Source organism: Prunus avium, chromosome 7 (assembly GCF_965620075.1).
Source record: "Prunus avium chromosome 7, drPruAviu1.hap1.1, whole genome shotgun sequence".
Taxonomy (NCBI): domain Eukaryota; kingdom Viridiplantae; phylum Streptophyta; class Magnoliopsida; order Rosales; family Rosaceae; genus Prunus; species Prunus avium.
In genome coordinates this window covers 29,772,223-29,789,687 of record NC_142290.1, presented here as the reverse complement: position 1 = coordinate 29,789,687, position 17,465 = coordinate 29,772,223, and the positions used below count along the sequence as shown (strand labels likewise).

General features: G+C 36.5%; 3 protein-coding genes across 3 annotated transcripts; 1 reads left to right on the top strand and 2 right to left on the bottom strand.

Moving 5' to 3' along the window:
• Window positions 1–130: 130 nt before the first annotated feature.
• On the bottom strand, window positions 131–4,688 carry LOC110753569 (uncharacterized). The gene is made up of 11 exons (XM_021954499.2): window positions 4,420–4,688; window positions 4,173–4,267; window positions 3,965–4,022; window positions 2,902–3,093; window positions 2,530–2,606; window positions 2,124–2,206; window positions 1,965–2,016; window positions 1,191–1,259; window positions 963–1,049; window positions 749–813; window positions 131–649 (listed from the first exon to the last, which is right to left on the bottom strand). The coding sequence occupies exons 1-11, from the start codon at window positions 4,556–4,558 to the stop codon at window positions 535–537; spliced, it is 1,032 nt and encodes a 343-aa protein (XP_021810191.2). The 5' UTR covers window positions 4,559–4,688; the 3' UTR covers window positions 131–534.
• A 5,358-nt stretch (window positions 4,689–10,046) lies between these two features.
• On the top strand, window positions 10,047–11,580 carry LOC110753505 (A20/AN1-like zinc finger family protein). Its single transcript, XM_021954412.2, has 2 exons — window positions 10,047–10,205; window positions 10,608–11,580. Exon 2 carries the CDS (start codon window positions 10,754–10,756, stop codon window positions 11,303–11,305), a length of 552 nt encoding a protein of 183 aa, XP_021810104.1. The 5' UTR covers window positions 10,047–10,205; window positions 10,608–10,753; the 3' UTR covers window positions 11,306–11,580.
• A 736-nt stretch (window positions 11,581–12,316) lies between these two features.
• LOC110753506 (purple acid phosphatase 22-like) lies at window positions 12,317–16,671 on the bottom strand. The gene is made up of 5 exons (XM_021954414.2): window positions 16,176–16,671; window positions 15,789–16,080; window positions 13,303–13,871; window positions 13,117–13,205; window positions 12,317–12,770 (listed from the first exon to the last, which is right to left on the bottom strand). The coding sequence occupies exons 1-5, from the start codon at window positions 16,326–16,328 to the stop codon at window positions 12,536–12,538; spliced, it is 1,338 nt and encodes a 445-aa protein (XP_021810106.2). The 5' UTR covers window positions 16,329–16,671; the 3' UTR covers window positions 12,317–12,535.
• Between the last annotated feature and the right edge of the window lie 794 nt (window positions 16,672–17,465).

Sequence of the window (17,465 nt, the reverse complement as noted above, 5' to 3'; positions counted from 1 at the left end):
TGCTTGGGCCTTTACATAAAACATTTTTAAATTGTCTGTCTCTCTTTTTGCTTCCTTTCCTTGGAGAGAGAGAGAGAGTTTTGGTGTGCGACTGTGACATTCATGTCTGTATTTCTTGTATGAAAAGAAACAGAAAAAAATCCCAACTGTTGGACTGCAGAAATGCTGTATTGAAATTCTAACATATCCATACTGATACATCTGGGACATTAATACAAATTGGCTATACTGAGAAGCTGTTTTCAATTCCAAAATGAATAATATTGTTTTGGATAACTAGCAAGACTGCAAAGAGTGTTCTTCTCAATACCCAACAAAACAATATTATTGGCATCCTCTTTCCAAAAAGTGGAGGTTGTCATTGCTGTTGGTAGATATATTGGCATAGAAGTTAGAATGCATGTCTTCCCACTTATGTCTGCTGGTACAGTTGAGCCAATCCCTGCCTAAGATGAGATTGATACCAGGTTTCCGGTATACTTGTCAGCGGATTTCGATGTTTAAGTTGGCTCGAGACCATTGCTTCTATCCCCTTCATGAAGTCAAAGCTTGATTTCTTGGTGTAGTAGCACTTTCATCTTCAAGAACTTGGTATTCCAAGCTGGGGTTTCCATTTTCAAGTGCAGGTACAGGAACTGGATCTTTTTCCCTATAACAGAAAACAATCAAGTGTTCTTCTAACGATTAATTCCAATGACGCATTTTGAGTATTTAATAAAGTATGTTCAATACAAGGTCAGAAACGTACGTTAATGAATAAATGATGAGTCCGATAACTACAACTGCAAACGCTAGATAGTATAACCAGTCTACCTGCAATTCGAGTCAGGTTTACCATCAGTGTGAGCAATTTATAAGGATATGGAAGGTATGAGCATATAATAATTGCAAAAATCTATAAAGTATCAGGCTCATAACAATTGAATTCTTTCCAATGTGTAGGGGTCCATCGTTTAAGGTACCTGCTGGCGATAGAAAAAGATGCGAAAGACAACTGCCCACATATCAGATGTGAGAATAGAGAGATTCAATAATGTCGCTCCGCTCAGCTGTTTGGGGAAAAAAGCAATTATTTTAGATGTTAATAGTGAGTAATTCTTAGAATTGCTTCACTCCATGGGAGGCAATGTTACAAATTGCTTTTTGTATTTGAAGTAAGTGTGTTAACCGTTGAGGAGAAGAAAATCGACCTTGAGAACAAGTGGAGCAAGTGTGTAGAACAATAAGCCTGATACACCATAACCAGCAAAGGCTAATATCTGGGAAGAAAGAAAACAGAGCACTCAACTTAAGAAGAAGAGAACACAATCAAGGAAAAACAGATATCTTAGTCTTTTATATCATGTAATGCAGTATCTAAAGTTTCTAAAGATTCCTCTTTTCTTTCATCTAGGATTTCAGTACATGAATTCAAGCATTTATATAAGCGGCAGTAAATGATCTCTTTGTCTATATTCCACAGGTTCATCATTAACAGTAATTCTTGAAGGCACTAATCTTTTAAAAGAATAAGAACATAAATAAATAAATAAAAACTATGACTTGATTGGGGACCTTACATCATCCAACGATACAATTATGATCAACACCTAGTTGACTTGTTCATGTCACTGCATGATCCTAGCAGAATCTCACTTGTCAAGGATGTCAATCCAGCTAGTAAAGCAGGGTAAACAATGGCCACATGAAATGTAATTATGAATTGTTCTTCAAGCTCCTAAGCCCCAAGCTATGCAACTACCTTGATATTTTGATTCATGTCCTAATTAAGGTGGAAGAACTGCCCGGAATGAGACAGGAGATCCACAACAGGATTACATACTTTGAGCAACCTTTTCACAATTTAAGGTCTGTATATTTTCAGAGTTACAAAGACAGCCCCAGGAAAAACAGAAAGTATTAGAAAGCTTGCTTATTTATTTGTCAAATTTATTCACAAATTATACAAAGCTAAGATTACTTACAATATCTGTAGACCACTCAACTGATTCCAAAGTCTTTAATTCCAGGATAGACCTACAAGAGGGTTAAGGAGTCCAAGAAATATTGTTCACCAATACAGAATCATGGTACAAATTATATGAAGCCACTTTCTTGTATGCACTTTTTGATGAAAAGGATACATCTGACACGCACTCACTAGAAATCCATAAACACCGATCATGCAAATTACTTCAACACGATCTTTTTTCTTAACACAAAACTCCTGCATTTTAGGAAGGACTAAGATGAGAAACAACTCAAGAGAGGCAACTATTTGGTGTAAAAATAATTATATTTAAAGTCAACCAAAAATTGTGTCTGTGTGAGTGTGAGAGAGATAAAATGAAACATGGGTTCAGTGATCTTGGATGTTCCATTGATATTACCACTTCTGCAGCTAAGAATAGGATAGGAAAAGTATATAAGTTTCAGGTGAAGGGTGTTTTACTGTAAAAGTCTCTCCTGTAATATCTTCCTTTTGTACCATTGATGCCTTTTTACAAGGATAAAGTGACAGAAAATACGAGTTCGAAAGGATTCACCAACCTCACCAACATTGCTCATAGCAAAGAAAATGGTTCCTGCGATGACAAGTATGTCCCCTAGAAGAGGTTTTGAGCCACCTGAAGGATGAATGAAAATTATGAAAAGATGCTACATAACTGGGTATGATTCTAGTGATAGATATAGGACTATTTAATGATTGTCTTCTTCATTCTTTTTTTCTTTACTAAAAAGAAAATTGTCCCCATATCAACTGGGAATACTTCACCAAGAACAGACCACTCGAAACACAATCATTAACTTATAAGTTAAAACATTCTTCCTTTTTTTTAAGAAAAAAAGAAGGCATATGTTTTCGTAACAATTATTTACCCAAATGGAAAATTTAGTCCAAAAGGCGTAAGAGAAAGTCACCTCCACCACCCACCCCGGCATCAGAAAGAAGCACTAAACCAAGCCCCACCACACAGGTGGCTGCTCCAAACAATTGCCATAGGGAATATCGAGTGCGCAGGAAGATCCACGTCAAAATTATGACCCAAGCAATTGTGAAACAGTCCAATAGTGTCACACTTGTAATTGATGAGAACTGGTATGCTTCGTTAACTGCATCAAAACAACATAAAGTTAATTTTACCCTGCATAATTTGCATTTCAAGTACCTATATGCAATAAAATCCCTAAACTCCTCCACAAGTTAACATTAGTTTAGATGTTCAATTTACAAATTTATGTCTTGTAAAGCCAAAGATTTCCATATTTCATACTGCAGACTTGTACACAAGGGAGCCTGAATATCCGAGCACCCTTCAGCCAATGAAAATAATCATCACGATGAGGCAAGACATTCCAGAGCAGAAACTTGCTCAGAATGGATGTCTGCCAAAACACATCATGTTCTCCCATGCGTCATGCGTGCAAACTATAAGCCTAATAGCCATGGTTACTTTGCTGACTTGAAGCTACTTACTGACTTAACCCGTCAAAATATCTTTGAAAAACATCCTACCAGTGTCCCCTAAACTTCACATTGTCTATTCTTTATTGTCTTAGAAGAGCGCCATTGCCAAACTTGCATGTTTTTATTTCAAAAATTGATATGCATTGTGATTTCTTTCATTAATGCCATACAAATGTTATTCACAGTTTTAATTCCCTTTGTTTTTTATTAATTCCTATTGATGAATTTCTACAATGTCGACCAAATCATTTAATATGTAAAGATATAGGCTCCCCTTTGCACCTGAAACAGTTCTGGCAAAGTCCGAGCCCTTAATGTACAATCATCCCAACCAAAAACAATGCACAAACCAATGCCATAACGAAGACACAGAATCATTCGATCCCAACTACTAGCAAATCAATGTCGAATATGATCTATAACAACAAACTTAACAAGCAGCACAATCGACTAATAAATTGCATATCCAGGATTGACACTGACCATGTGAAAGAAAGCTCAACCATTAGCACTCACCAAGATAGTTCCCCTGAACATCAACAAACCCCAAGAGTAGATACCAATACCAAGAAACCTGCAAATCCCAAGTTTTCAACTTTTTCATTGCTCATTTTACCAAATGGAACACTAATGGCAAATCAAAGTAACTTAAAATACAAACTCTGATTAATTTCTTGAAACTGGTTCATAATAAAGGATTTAATGCTTGAAAAGTGAGACATACCCGTAGCTTCTCACGCCTATACACCAAGATGCTCCCATAAATCAAAGCCAAACCCAAGTAAGTAGACATAGTCTGTGTAATAGGCGCATCCACACCTGAACAAACCCACCAACCATGAATTCATTTTCTATCAAAAGATTCAAAAACCCAACAAAGAAAAACAATGAATGAAGTAATAAGAAATTAATAAGAAAGAAAAAAAACCCAAGAAATTTGAAATGGGTTGGTGGGTTTTGGTTGAAGTTACCGAGAGTGGCTATGAGAGAGGAAGTGAAGCTCATGAGTGCGAGAACAAAGGAGACGACCTGACCCAAAAACAGTAGGTACAGAGTTCGCAAGGTTCCATGGCTTCTCCACCAGTTGGTGGTTGCTTGCCACAAGTTCATAGCTGAGCTGAGACCTATCTTTAAATTATTTGCGTACGTAAGAATTTGGATCCATTTGTCTTTAATCTTTATAGTGAAGAAGATGGAGAGGTCGTTTTTGGAGATTTCAGATATCTTGCTGATGCTACAGTTTGGTGTCAGCGCTCTAGCTACCATTCTTGGAATTCCAAATGGCGGGGAAGCACTTTTTCTTGGCGAGTAGGGCCTATATCACGTGATTTTTTTTTTAAGTATAAAATATCACGTGATCTTTTTTTTCAACAAATCTACCCATTTCTTTTTGGAACAAAAATAAAAAGAAACTAATCTAACATTTCCTTCTTGTAATGACAGAAACTCTATCTTTCCCAAATTATTCCTACCAATCTTTGCACGTTTGATTTATTTCTTCTCTACAATATGTATGTTTTTAGTAGCAATTTATTCATATTATAACAAGTATATATTAATATTAAGTGTGATATAAACTCGTCTCATTCATATTGTAACTCGCAAACAAAATTTTATAATTAATTATGAAAGAAATGTTTGACTTTTTTTTCTAATAGTTGAAGTAATTGCCCAAAAAGGGTGCTTACGCCAAGATACAAAACAATAAAATACAACCATTACAAATTATCGAACAAAATCAATTTTACATCCAGAAAACTCACCAGAAAACTATATGATATGTGAAAACTCTCTACTAGTTTGGTTGACATAATATAATATCAATCATTAAACATATTTAAAATAATATTTTTATGTATAAAAAAGCAGTTTAATTCGGTCCTTTTTACTTAAATCGTCTTCTCAATGTTTGAAAATATTTAAAGTTTGAAACTATCATTGCCCGTTAATACAAAAATAAAATAAAATTAGTCTTCTTTAATCCGGTCAGTATGCTTGAGCCTTCAAAATGGATATTGAATAAACTCATCACTTTAAAATTAATTAGAAAGTCAACTACCTTTCTTTTGTAGCAAGTCCTTACCTAAATCGATTAATTAGTGCGTCTAAACTGTCTTTAACTACCCACCTCAGGTGGAGTCCGGTTTACCTATTACCAAAGTTCCTGTGCCCCTTATTTCCTGCTAGTTTCGTGACATGCGGCAAGCCACTTAACACCACTTAACTATGTTAACTCTTTTTGCTTCTTTTTACTGTTTGTTTTTTTTTGCTTTTTCTCCATGTTCTGCTCCTTTCTCTCTTCTCTGGTTCCCTCTCCCCCTCTCTCCTCTCTTTCCTTTTTTGTTCTATTTTCCAAATCTCCACCTCCACGTTTTTTTTTTTTTTTTTTTTTTTTTGGTTTTGTTGCTTTTGCTTTGTTTTTCTTTTTCTCCGGACCTTGGGCATCACCACAAACTCCTCAGAATCCGTACCATTCGCCATGCATCACCTCAGATCAATTCAAAACCCTAGAAATTTACCCCCAACCACTGGCTCAGATTTGTATTCGAAGAACTGCAAATCCAAACCCAGACAAAACCTTTGTTTATATACGTGGGGGGTTAAACTGAAAAGGCTCAAACTTTTTTATATAAAAAAAACATATAAAATTTGAATATGTGGAAAAGAGAACAAAAAAGGAAGGAGAGGAGGGGAGACGAAGGAGAGAAGGGGAGAGGGAAACCAGAGAAGAGAGAAAGGGGAAGAACAGGGAAAAAAAGCAAAAAAGCAAACAGTAAAAAGAAACAAAAAGAGTTAACAGAATTAAGTGGTGTTAAGTGGCTTGCCACATGTCACGAAACTAGCAGGGAAACAAGGGGGCACAGGACTTTGGTAACAGGTAAACCGGACTCCCTCAGGTGGATCAATTATTTGGCTCTTCAGTCAATAAGTTCCGGATCAATACAAAACTAGACAATTAAGAAAAATTATTTATAAAGAGTGTTGCTATTTTCACATTCTTATCATATTTCTTTACTCACCTTATCTTCCCACTATGCTTGTAAAATGAGCCAGGTCAGATTGACCCGACACTAAGATGAGTGAGCTAAAACTCTACTTTATAACGGGCTCTTTTGGTCCTAAGAAGAGAGTAGGCCTGGCTAGCTAGCCCAGCCTAATTGCATAAGTAAGCTGGCCATAAAATCTCTGTGAAGCTTTGTTGGGGTGGGTACAAATATTCATAAGGCACAAAACAACTGAAGTGGTTGTTTGCAGGAGATGCGGGACAGCCACCACTCACATAAACCCCAAAAGCCAAAGCAAGACCCTTTATAAGACGGCTCATATCATGCATGACTCTTCTATATTGAATTCTCGTACCACTTCATTATTAGGATCTCATATTGACTCAGTGATATCTTTCCTTGTAGTTTGTCTTTATTTATATGCTCTTGTACAAGTACACATATATGTATAACAAGTACACATATGTTCTTGTACATTACTCTCTGTATTTGTAATATATACTACTCGTGTACATATGCACATATTTGTATATATAATAAACCTTTAGTATACATAGGCATGTTTATACATCTTATGCATGCATATATACACATACATTATAACCAAAAATGGAGGGACACATATAAGTGTACATGCATTTTTGTTATATAGTATGATTGAATATAATAATCACACATGCATTTTTATTATATTCAAACAAGTATATTAGCAAAAAATAGATACTCTTAAACTAATATATATTACTATGTTTAATATATATATATATATATATATGAATATTTGTATGCATACAAATGATAGCATGAAGGAATGTTCTTGGGCATGATTGTGGATGGCACACATGGTGGTGTGATGTGAAAGTGGATGGCGTAAAGGTTGGAGTCCCACATCGGTATCTTGGAGAAACCTTCACTGTTTCTTCTTTATATAATGCTTCATCCTAAGACTTACTACAGATAATTTAGTAGACATATGCTTTTTAAAATAAAACTACATTTAATTATAATCATTATTAATGGAAATAAAATTTAATTTAAAAAAAGACTCTTTCTCTCTCTTTTACCCCATCCCCTCAACACACCCCCACCCATCAAACCCATGGGTCCGCTTGGAATCTTTTGATTATATTGTGTTTTGTGGGGGGTGAGGGGAGAGGAACACACCCCCACCCATCAAACCCATGGGTCCGCTTGGAATCTTTTGATTATATTGTGTTTTGTGGGGGGTGAGGGGAGAGGTGGGGTTATTTTTATTATTATTATTATTTTTTAATCTTTTTTTATAATTGATTTTAATATTTTTTTCTTAAGTCATTAGAATTCATTTTTTAAATGAATAAATTTGTCTTTAAAATTTTGAAAACAAGGTAAGTGAGAAAATAGGACAAATAGGTGGAAAATAGCAGCACTCTTTATAAAATACACCATATTAATCATATTTGAAAAATAAAAACATATAATATTGATATTGTGGAAAATTGTATAGGTGACATTTGAATGTCACTTTTGTATATTTGTATATTATTATTTGTACAGTATAAACATAACCCCGTATAAAAATTAAAATTCCTCATTATAGTGTGACATTTTATAAGCAATGCTTTTAACTTCGATACTGCAAATTTTCACTCCTTTTTTATTTATCGACACTCCTATTTTTTTATTTTGTGCTTTGATAATTGAGTAAATAAAATGATAATCAAAGCATAAAAACAATAGAATGAGTGTAAATAGACAAAAATAAATGTGAAAATCGCTATCCGTATAATACTAAGACCCTTTGGTACCAAATTTTCATCAATTTTATTCACACAAAAAAAAAAAAAAGTGTTGAATATTTGATCTAATTATCCCATGTTTTAGACTTTATATGGGTAATGATCACGAACGACACCATAGTGATCAAAGTAGACAAAGTCATTGCATCCTTAAACTCGGTTTTGCTTAAGAATGCAACCAAATTCTATAATCGTTAAAGTTCCATCACGATATTTTTATTTTTATTTTATATAAAAAATTGAAAATGAAGAAGAAAAAGTAAAAGACGAAAGGAGAGTTTGGTGGATGGTGTAGGTTTGATTGCTATATTTGCACGGCATGTTAACATCGTTTCATATGTGAATGTGAGTGAGGCAGAGTTCCACCCCTCTGGACATTTTATTCCCAATTTTCACAGGCATTTTAGTCCTCTCAGTTATGATCCGTTTGATAATGGCCAAAGCACTGCCCCAGCAGCAGCCTTTAAATTCATATCCATGAAGTGATGCCAAGAGGCATTACATGAATGGTGCTCTAAGGAAATCAATTGTTCTACTTTTTCCCTTCTTTCTGGCCTCTTTCATCATGTTCTCATCTTACAATGTGATTTGTCACTATTTTTTTTTCTCTTTTTACAAGCGATATTGGCAGAGGGGAAATCGAATTTAGAAACTCAAGTGTGTGAGTAAATACTTTTAACTACTTGAAATACAAGCCCCTTACGAGCTGCTAATTTTTTAGGATACCTTTCGATGATCATCATTGTAAAAACAATCAATTGAATAGAAAATGTCTTAATTTTTATGATTATCTTTGCATGTTAATTGATGATGAATTTTAATTAAAAAATTGTCTTATGGCATTCATTCATTCAGCAGCAACATATTCTCTCTCTTATGGGTTTACACGTAGACAATACATGATATATATAGAACTCAACCTCTTTCTTAATACTATTTCCAATTCTTTAATGTAGTTGCAAGTCTTTATAATATCATAAACCTCACATCATGTGAAAAAGTTTAAACAAAAATCGAAAATTTCTTAATTCAAGGATCAAATCGAAAACCTTTCATATAGTCTCAAAGAGATTTTAGTTGTGAAATTGAGTCTCTCGGTCCATGTAAAAGGGACTCGAAAGGATTTCAGCTTTGACATCATTCACTAGATTTGTAACTTACTTCGAATGCATACAATCTTGAAGAGATTTTAGTTGTGAAATCGAGTATCTTTCTTGACCATGTAAAAAGAACTCGAAAGGATTTCAACTTTTGACATCGTTCACTAAATTTGAAACTTACTTAGAACCCACTGAATAACCTTATCTTAAAACTGAAACCCTAGTGCTCACAATCTGGGACAGATGCAGACAATATTTCGTTTTCCTTATGCCATAAGAAATATATATAGCCGAATACAATGTATTTTCCTTTCAGCTTTTAGGCCAAAAAAAAAGGGGCTGCGCCAGGGAGGAAGTATCAAAGCAAAACCCTCCAACCCAACAATATTCGTCACCTTTAAATTTCAACCCAACCGAACCACCAATCCCTCCAACCCAACACAACACCAACAGGACCACCTCAGAATTGCCACCATAAAATAAATAAATAATAAATAAAAAGCGAAAGGCCACGCGCTATCAATAACGGTGCCAAATGCATGATTTTCCGCAACCTTTTTTATCACTCACAATCATTTCCCTCTTTTTTTTTTTACAAAAAGAGATTTTCCAGGCTGTCTCTCGGATAATTCCAATTTTCATAAACTAATTTTAATTTCCCAATCATATAATATTCAATGGTGGATTTTTCTAATTTTGTCCCTTTTCGCCGTTCCTTCCCACTTTAATTTTTTTTTAATTCTTCCTCTGACCTTCTCGATAATTCTTCCGTCTTAAGATTCTCACTGCCCTTTTCTCTCTCTTCTTCATATTCTTATCCCGTCCTCCTCTTCGCGTTCGCTTCACAAATCTCTCAAACCCCTTCGCAAAACAGGTACATAAAAATCTCTCTCTCTCTCTCTCCCTTTTTTTCGTTTTTTTTCTTTTTCATTTTTTCTTTATTTATTTATTTTTAGTTTCCGTTTGGTCGCTGAGAAAATTAAGGACAAAAGAAAAACAGATGGGAGAATCCAGAATCCGCAACTTTCGGTTCCTTTTGTTCCGAGAAATTAGTTTCCAAATACGCGGATCTTCTGGACGGTGATGGTTATTATTATTAGCCGCCCGACTATCTGTTTCTGAGTCTCGAAACCGGAAGTTGGATTTTTTTTTCTTTTCTTTTTCCTTCCTTTTGTTTCTCGGCAACCAAACAGCGATCTGAGGGCTTTTTTTTAAAAGGAAAATAGTTTGAGATTTTGTGAATTTTGTTATAATTATTCTGCCTTCTCGATCTCAGATCATTTTCCTCGTAGATCGATCTCTCTCGGAGAAGCAGAGGACGATCCAATCTGATCGAATCCGATCGGCGAAATCGAAAAGCGAAATTCAATTTCCGATTACGAGATCTCGAAGCGGAGGTTAAATCAGATCAATCCTTTAGCCATGGCAGAAGAGCACCGATGCCAAGCGCCCGAAGGCCTCCGTCTCTGCGCGAACAACTGCGGCTTCTTCGGCAGCCCAGCCACCATGAACCTCTGCTCTAAATGCTACCGGGACTTTTGCCTCAAAGAGCAACAAGAGGCCTCGATCAAATCCACAGTCGAAGCTTCTCTCTCCGCCTCTTCTTCCTCCTCTGTCTCTGCTCCTTCTTCTTCATCGACTTCCTCTTCCTTTTCTCCGGTGATCGAGACCCACTGTCAGCCTCCTCCTCCGGCGTTGACCTTGCCGGAGGTAGCTGGAGACGTAGTCGGACACAGCGCGGGAGATTTCCGGCCTCCTGAGGTGGTTGCGGTGGTCTCGCAGCCGAACCGGTGCACCGTTTGCAGGAAACGGGTCGGGCTGACCGGGTTCAAGTGCAGGTGCGGGACCACATTCTGTGGGGTCCACAGGTACCCGGAGAAGCACGCGTGTTCATTCGATTTCAAGACGCTTGGGAGAGAGGAGATCGCCAGAAGCAACCCCTTGGTCATAGCCGAGAAGCTCGAGAAGATATGATCAGGACCGTCGGATCCGATTACTCGGACAAATTCAAATCAAAGATGAACGGGTGGATTTAATTTAAATCAGTCGAGGAACCGTTGATCTGATCGCGGCCGTTCATTACGCACGTGTGGGAATTAAGTTGATATAAATATTTCTCTCTTCACTGGCTTTTAATTTGATATTTAGTTTCTGGGAAATAAGTTATTGTGGGCTTTGCTTTGTAATAGTTGCAAAAAACGAAAAAAAATTCTAGTTTGGAGTGAAATTTCGGGTCCAATTCCTTTGTAGATTCGTCTCTCTTTACTTTTAATGTCTTTATCTTTCTGTTGCATCTCTCTCTCTCTCTCTCTCTCTCTCTCTCTCTCTTCTTTTGAGTTTCTTTTCTTTGGATGTTTTTTTGTGTTGTGTTTGTGTCTGTAAAAGCGATACAAGTTGCGACAAACCAAACCTGTCACTCACAACGACAAATGACGTCGTATTGTTTGGTTTTGTTACCACAGGCTGTCCCTGTGCAACTCGCTTTGTTTTGATGTCGGCCCGGTTCAAAACGAAAGCTTTACATGCGGAGGTTTAGTCCAAAATGTAAGACAGCCCTTCTTATGTTTAAGTTTCATGGTGTGTGGTTTTAGAAATCTTTAACCAATTTAAATTTGATATTTGAAAATGGGCAATTCTCAGTACGGTTTGGACGACATTGTTTGTCTCCTTGCATGTTAGAAAATAGAGAATAGTACATTTTTACAGACGGGTTAAAATGCGATTTTTCTGTAAGGAGCAACGAGTTCTTACGTCATGTAAGGAGCCAAATATTTTCCCGTTTTGAAAAAAATGGGGTTCTGCCTTAGGAATTGCGAAGACTATATTTGCTGTCGTGTCAATCAAGGGATGAGGAATTGTGGGTTATGGGCGATGTCAAATCCATCTCATAGACTTTATGTTGCAAAAAACAAACATAGTTAAATTAAGCCAACTACCCAACCCAACTAGCCTGCTTTTGTTGAATTGCAATAAGAATCTTACGCATTTTGTCCTTTGAAGCCTACAATAATACCAGTCCATTTTATTGAAAAAAAGAAGGCATCTTTCACTAGCCAAGACAAACATGCTAATCTCCTCCACACCTTGCACTTACAAAAGGAACTTATTTTGTTCTCTTATTGTGCTCCCAAACCTCCTAATCTTTCAATCTTTGCTAGACTAGACAGAAACAATTTATGAGAAGAAGATTGTATATATAATCTCCTATAGTTCATCATTGACAGATGATGATGTCGTCTTCTCCTTCTGGTTCACAGATTCCAAGCATGTTTTAGAGCTGCTCAAACTCTCTAACCAGAACTGGTCTTTCACAACCGAGTTTGAGTCGTTGTTTCGATGCCATCCCCAAAATGCGTGTGTTTCATTTACTATTCTCAGCCTTCCATGGCCGAAGCTTGGCTCTCTGTACAAAGACAGAGGAGAAGCTGGCTCTTCGAACCTACATGTACATATATACACCTTTAGATGGTCAAATTTTGAACAGAAGTTTAACTAATTAGATCAAACTCATAAAACTACTGCACATGAAAATCACATCAATGCTCCTTAGGTCATGTTATACTGATAACTAGCAAATGTTGCCCATCCAGAAAAAGTATTGCAAAATTTGTTAGTATTTTCATGTAAGGATAAGTTAAGGAGGGCTCCATCTTCTACTTGCACACACCTATTGGAAGTCTCAAAGACGGCCTTAACTAGCAAGCATGTAATGTTACGTTACCATTCACATTTATCGTTAACAGTCTAACAACATTACATCATAGTCTAAAATAAAGTGTACTTACGTTAATGCCAATCCTTCTCGGTTTCCACCGTCACCAATTGTCACATACACCGGACCGCACGGGTCAGCCTCGTTGTTGTAAATCCTAGTCTGCATATAACATTAGTCATCAACTAAAAGAACAGCAATAAATAATTAACTAACGTTAATTAATTTGCAAATAATAAGGAATCAAAATTTAACTTACAAATCGTTCATATGCATGAACATGTCCTGCAAAAACCACATCGACCCTTGCATTGTACAACAACTCCTCCATGGCCTGCCTCATGCTCTCTCCTTCACCTTGATGAGCAGTATTCGTATTATACCACGGTGCATGCAAAAGCACAACAACCCATGGGGTTTTCTTCCTATCAATCTTTGCCAAGTCAGCCTGAAGCCACCTGTACTGATCTGACTCAGCATCGAACTCCACATAGGACCCCAGCATGATAACGTGGGTCCCAGCAACCTCAAAAGAGTAGTACAAGTTTGAGGTGGACCCACTCTCTTGATAGGGCATCCGCCACCTGGCATTGTAAGCTTTGAAGCCAGTTGGGTAAATGATGGGGAAGCTCTCGATCTCGTGGTTGCCTTCGGTGACCATCCATGGGCGTTTGCTTGCGTAGGGCTCAACAATTCGGCCAAATGAGTCCCAGAGGGGTTGGTGGGTGTCGGCATATGACAAATCACCAGGTAGAAGAAGCACATCGTAGTCTATGCTTCCTATGTGTTCTAGGGTGGAGTTCGTCCATTCAGTCTGCCCTAGGTCACCTGAAAATTAACAACGTTCAAGTAATATTTACATGCCATTTTAGTAAGTGCGACAGTTTATTCTGAATCTCATTTCTTTGGTAAATGAGATATTATGTCCACAAGTACATATAAACAAGAAATATTTACCTTACATTTGGTGGTTCGGACTGAACTGGACTATTTCAATTAAATTGGATAAGTGTCATGACCGATGTTTGGTGAACTTATAAATGTGTTGGAACTAAACTCATTAAATTGGACAACAGTCCAACATATTGCGCCTGATAATTAGGGCTAGTTTGGGATTACTGTCACTTTTTAAAAAAGTTGCTTATCCTGTGCTTTGAAAATAATTAGCTGTAAAGTAAAGCAACTCCATATTTGGTAAACAATATTTTTAAAGTGTTGTTAGTACAAAAGCAGAGTCAAAATCGTTTGATAAATTTTAATATAAAACTATTGTAACTGTGAATAATGACTAAAATAGACATGATGTTGAAAGTGTTATGTGCTAATCATGTAGTGGCAGTGGTGGTGGTGGAGATATGGCGATTGTGGAGGTTGAAGAGGTGTTGGTGGTGGCAAAAGATGAGAAGGAGAATGTTGTGATGGTGACGATGGTGGAGGTGGTGAAGTTGGTGGTGTAGGTGGTGGTGAAAGAGATGGAGGTGAAGGTGATGGTGAAAAAGGTCATGGTGGTGGTGATGAAGGTGGAGGTGGTGGCGGCGTGGTGGTGTTGGTGGTGGTGGAGTTAGATGTGGAGGTGGAGGTGGTGTCATTCTTAAAAATTAATGATGATATTTTGGGAATTAAAAAATTCATTCGAAAGCAGTTTTGAAAAGCAACCGAGAGCTTACTTTTAAAAGCTGTTGTCAAAAGGCCACTGCTTTTAAAATAATTGAGATATTTTATTTTTACCAAACACCTTAAACTGCTTACACTTTAAAGTGAAGCAAGTTTTTAGCCAAAAAAAAATCCCAAACGGAGCCTTAGTCTTATATAAAGGGGTACAACTTATAAGGATTGATTTGAACTCAATTCCAATCCAATTCAAACGAAGAGGAATTAATTCCCATCTGGGGGCATGTGCAGGAGACTTGTGTACAGCCCAAATTAAAGTGAATTGAGTGAAGGATATATTCTCTCAGAAAAAGATTCCTTCAAAGCAAGTATAAATCCAGACATATACTAATGACAAAAGAAAGTGGAGCTCAAGAGCTAAGCTTTTGACTTATATAGAATATGAGAAAGTCGAACATAAAAAAACATGAGCTAGCTTTTATAGTGTCTTCAATTTTGATGAGAATCAGTCAGCAGATTAATCAATTTGATGGGAAACAATTAAATAATATATACATGGGACATATTAATCTTGTAACCATGAACACATAAACAGTGCCCCCACGAACCAAACCCAGTGCGAGAGATAGAAGCACAAACTTGCAAACACAGGTGCAATATTAGCTGTTGTAATTAAGTGTCTAATTATAGGATTAAGCCAGGTTATTACGTAAATAACTAATTAAGGTCTGATCCAGGATAGTGTGACTTAAAGAAGACTTTTTGAAGACGCAGCTTGTCATTTTGTTGCAACTTTTCCTAAGGAGTGGTTCACACTCTTCTCCAACTATTTCTTGCCATTCTGCTTAGTTTGCCTTAAAGCAACCTATAGCTAACCAACTCATCCCTCTAGAATATTCTAATTTCAGAAATAAGTTGGAGTGTGCATCACCAACGGTTAGTTATAAGAAAAGTTATATTCTATATTCGATAGTTTGATGTGTTATGTTGTTTGATTCGAAAAATTAATCCGATGAAATCTTGCAGAAATATGTGTTAAAGATTGAGAGTCTGACAACATAACATATCAATTATATATCGAGCCAGTTACCAATTCCATATAATATCTTAAGAAAGAAAAAACGCATGACTTACCGGCCACAGCAAATTCAAGAGGAAGTTTTTGTGGGGGTGTCTTGAAGGAGAACTCTTGCTCTGAACCTCCACACCTATAGTAGTAAATAGTTGCGGGCTCCAGAGGGCCAATGGTAACATGGTGGATCTTCCCAGAGCTGTAGAAGAAATACTTGTACGATGTGTCTTCTCCAGTTGCCTCGCCATTATATTTCCCAGGTGCCTTTCCATATTCCACAACTGATTTTCCATGCTTGCTATCGGTAACCCATGAAACCCTCATGTGATCTTTTCCCACCAGTGAAATATGCACCTTATCCAATTAAGAAAATAATTAACAAAAAAAGAAGATAAATATTTTCTAAAATCATATACGAAAAACCTTCAAACTGCTCATAAATTTTGTACCTGTTGAGGGTCCGAGTCCGAACGGGTGTGTTTAGTAAGTATGACTCTGCGAGGGGGTTGCCTGATAAAATCATCATCTTGTGCTTTCAGGAGTTGAGGGGAGAGACAGATGATTAGGAAGAGAGAGAGAACAGGAAGACATAATTTCTTCATTTTGAGACCTATTGGGTATACAAAATATTTGCAGAGCCTAGAGAGGCTTATATGAAGCTTGAGAGGGTTTGAAACAAAAAAGTATAAAATATTTGGATTGCAATGGCGTGAAGTAATTAGTCTGTTTGAAATCTTGGATATGCTTACAGCAAAGCCACTGGCCGCCAAGAATTCTCAGTCCTTGGTATTTCTATCTGGTAATTGTAGATTAAGCTTATTTGGCTTGGTTTGGTCTTAATTAGGTTCATTTTCATTAGTTTAATTTAATATGCATTATCAGAGAACATGTCCTTCTGTGCATGAACTCTAGGAGTAGACTTTTGCCCATTCCCAAAAAAGAAAAAAGAAGACAAAGCAGTTGGTCGTGTTAACTTTTAGGCCTTGAAAGACTACAAATGAGTTTAATTTTCTGCTTTTGCTAGCTTGATCTTCCTGAGAAATTTATTCAATTTAAAAAGCGCTATTAAGAAAAACTTTGACGTATACTTTAATTATTTAACTGATCATCATGTGCTATTAAGAAAATATAATACCTATTCTTCAGAAAGATAATAATACATCAAAATTTCTTCTTTCAATGAGAGCAAGTTTGTTCATTGGACTAATAAAGTAGAGAAGCTACCCTGAAATCTCCAGTGAAAATATAATATATTTTATGCGTGGAACGCTGTTAAGGATGTATTAATACAATTTAAATATTGACATATGTTATGTTGTTAAACTGTTAATTTGAATATCCGTTAGTGATGTTATAACTTATAAGTCTGATTAGAGTTGGTGGTGCCAATCTTCTGGAGACGTGTCCTCTTTTGTTAATTACTGACGACTCTGTGAAAGAGATATAGAACTGCATGTGGGTCACATGAAACTCAATTAACAATGACTTCACCATCTCGAGCTTGCACACAAGAAAATGAGCATATACCAGGAATCTAATTTTGAGAAGAATAAGAGGGTTTGAAAAGTGGTGTCAATTTGGGCCAAACCCACATTTCTTGTACCATTCATCTTGTGGACTATCAATGAGTTGATTGGCTCTAGACCTAATGTTTAACAAGTTTTGATTATTTTAAGCAGATCTTCAAACAATTGATCTCTCAACAATATTCAAATTTACACATTTTCCCTTTTTTATAT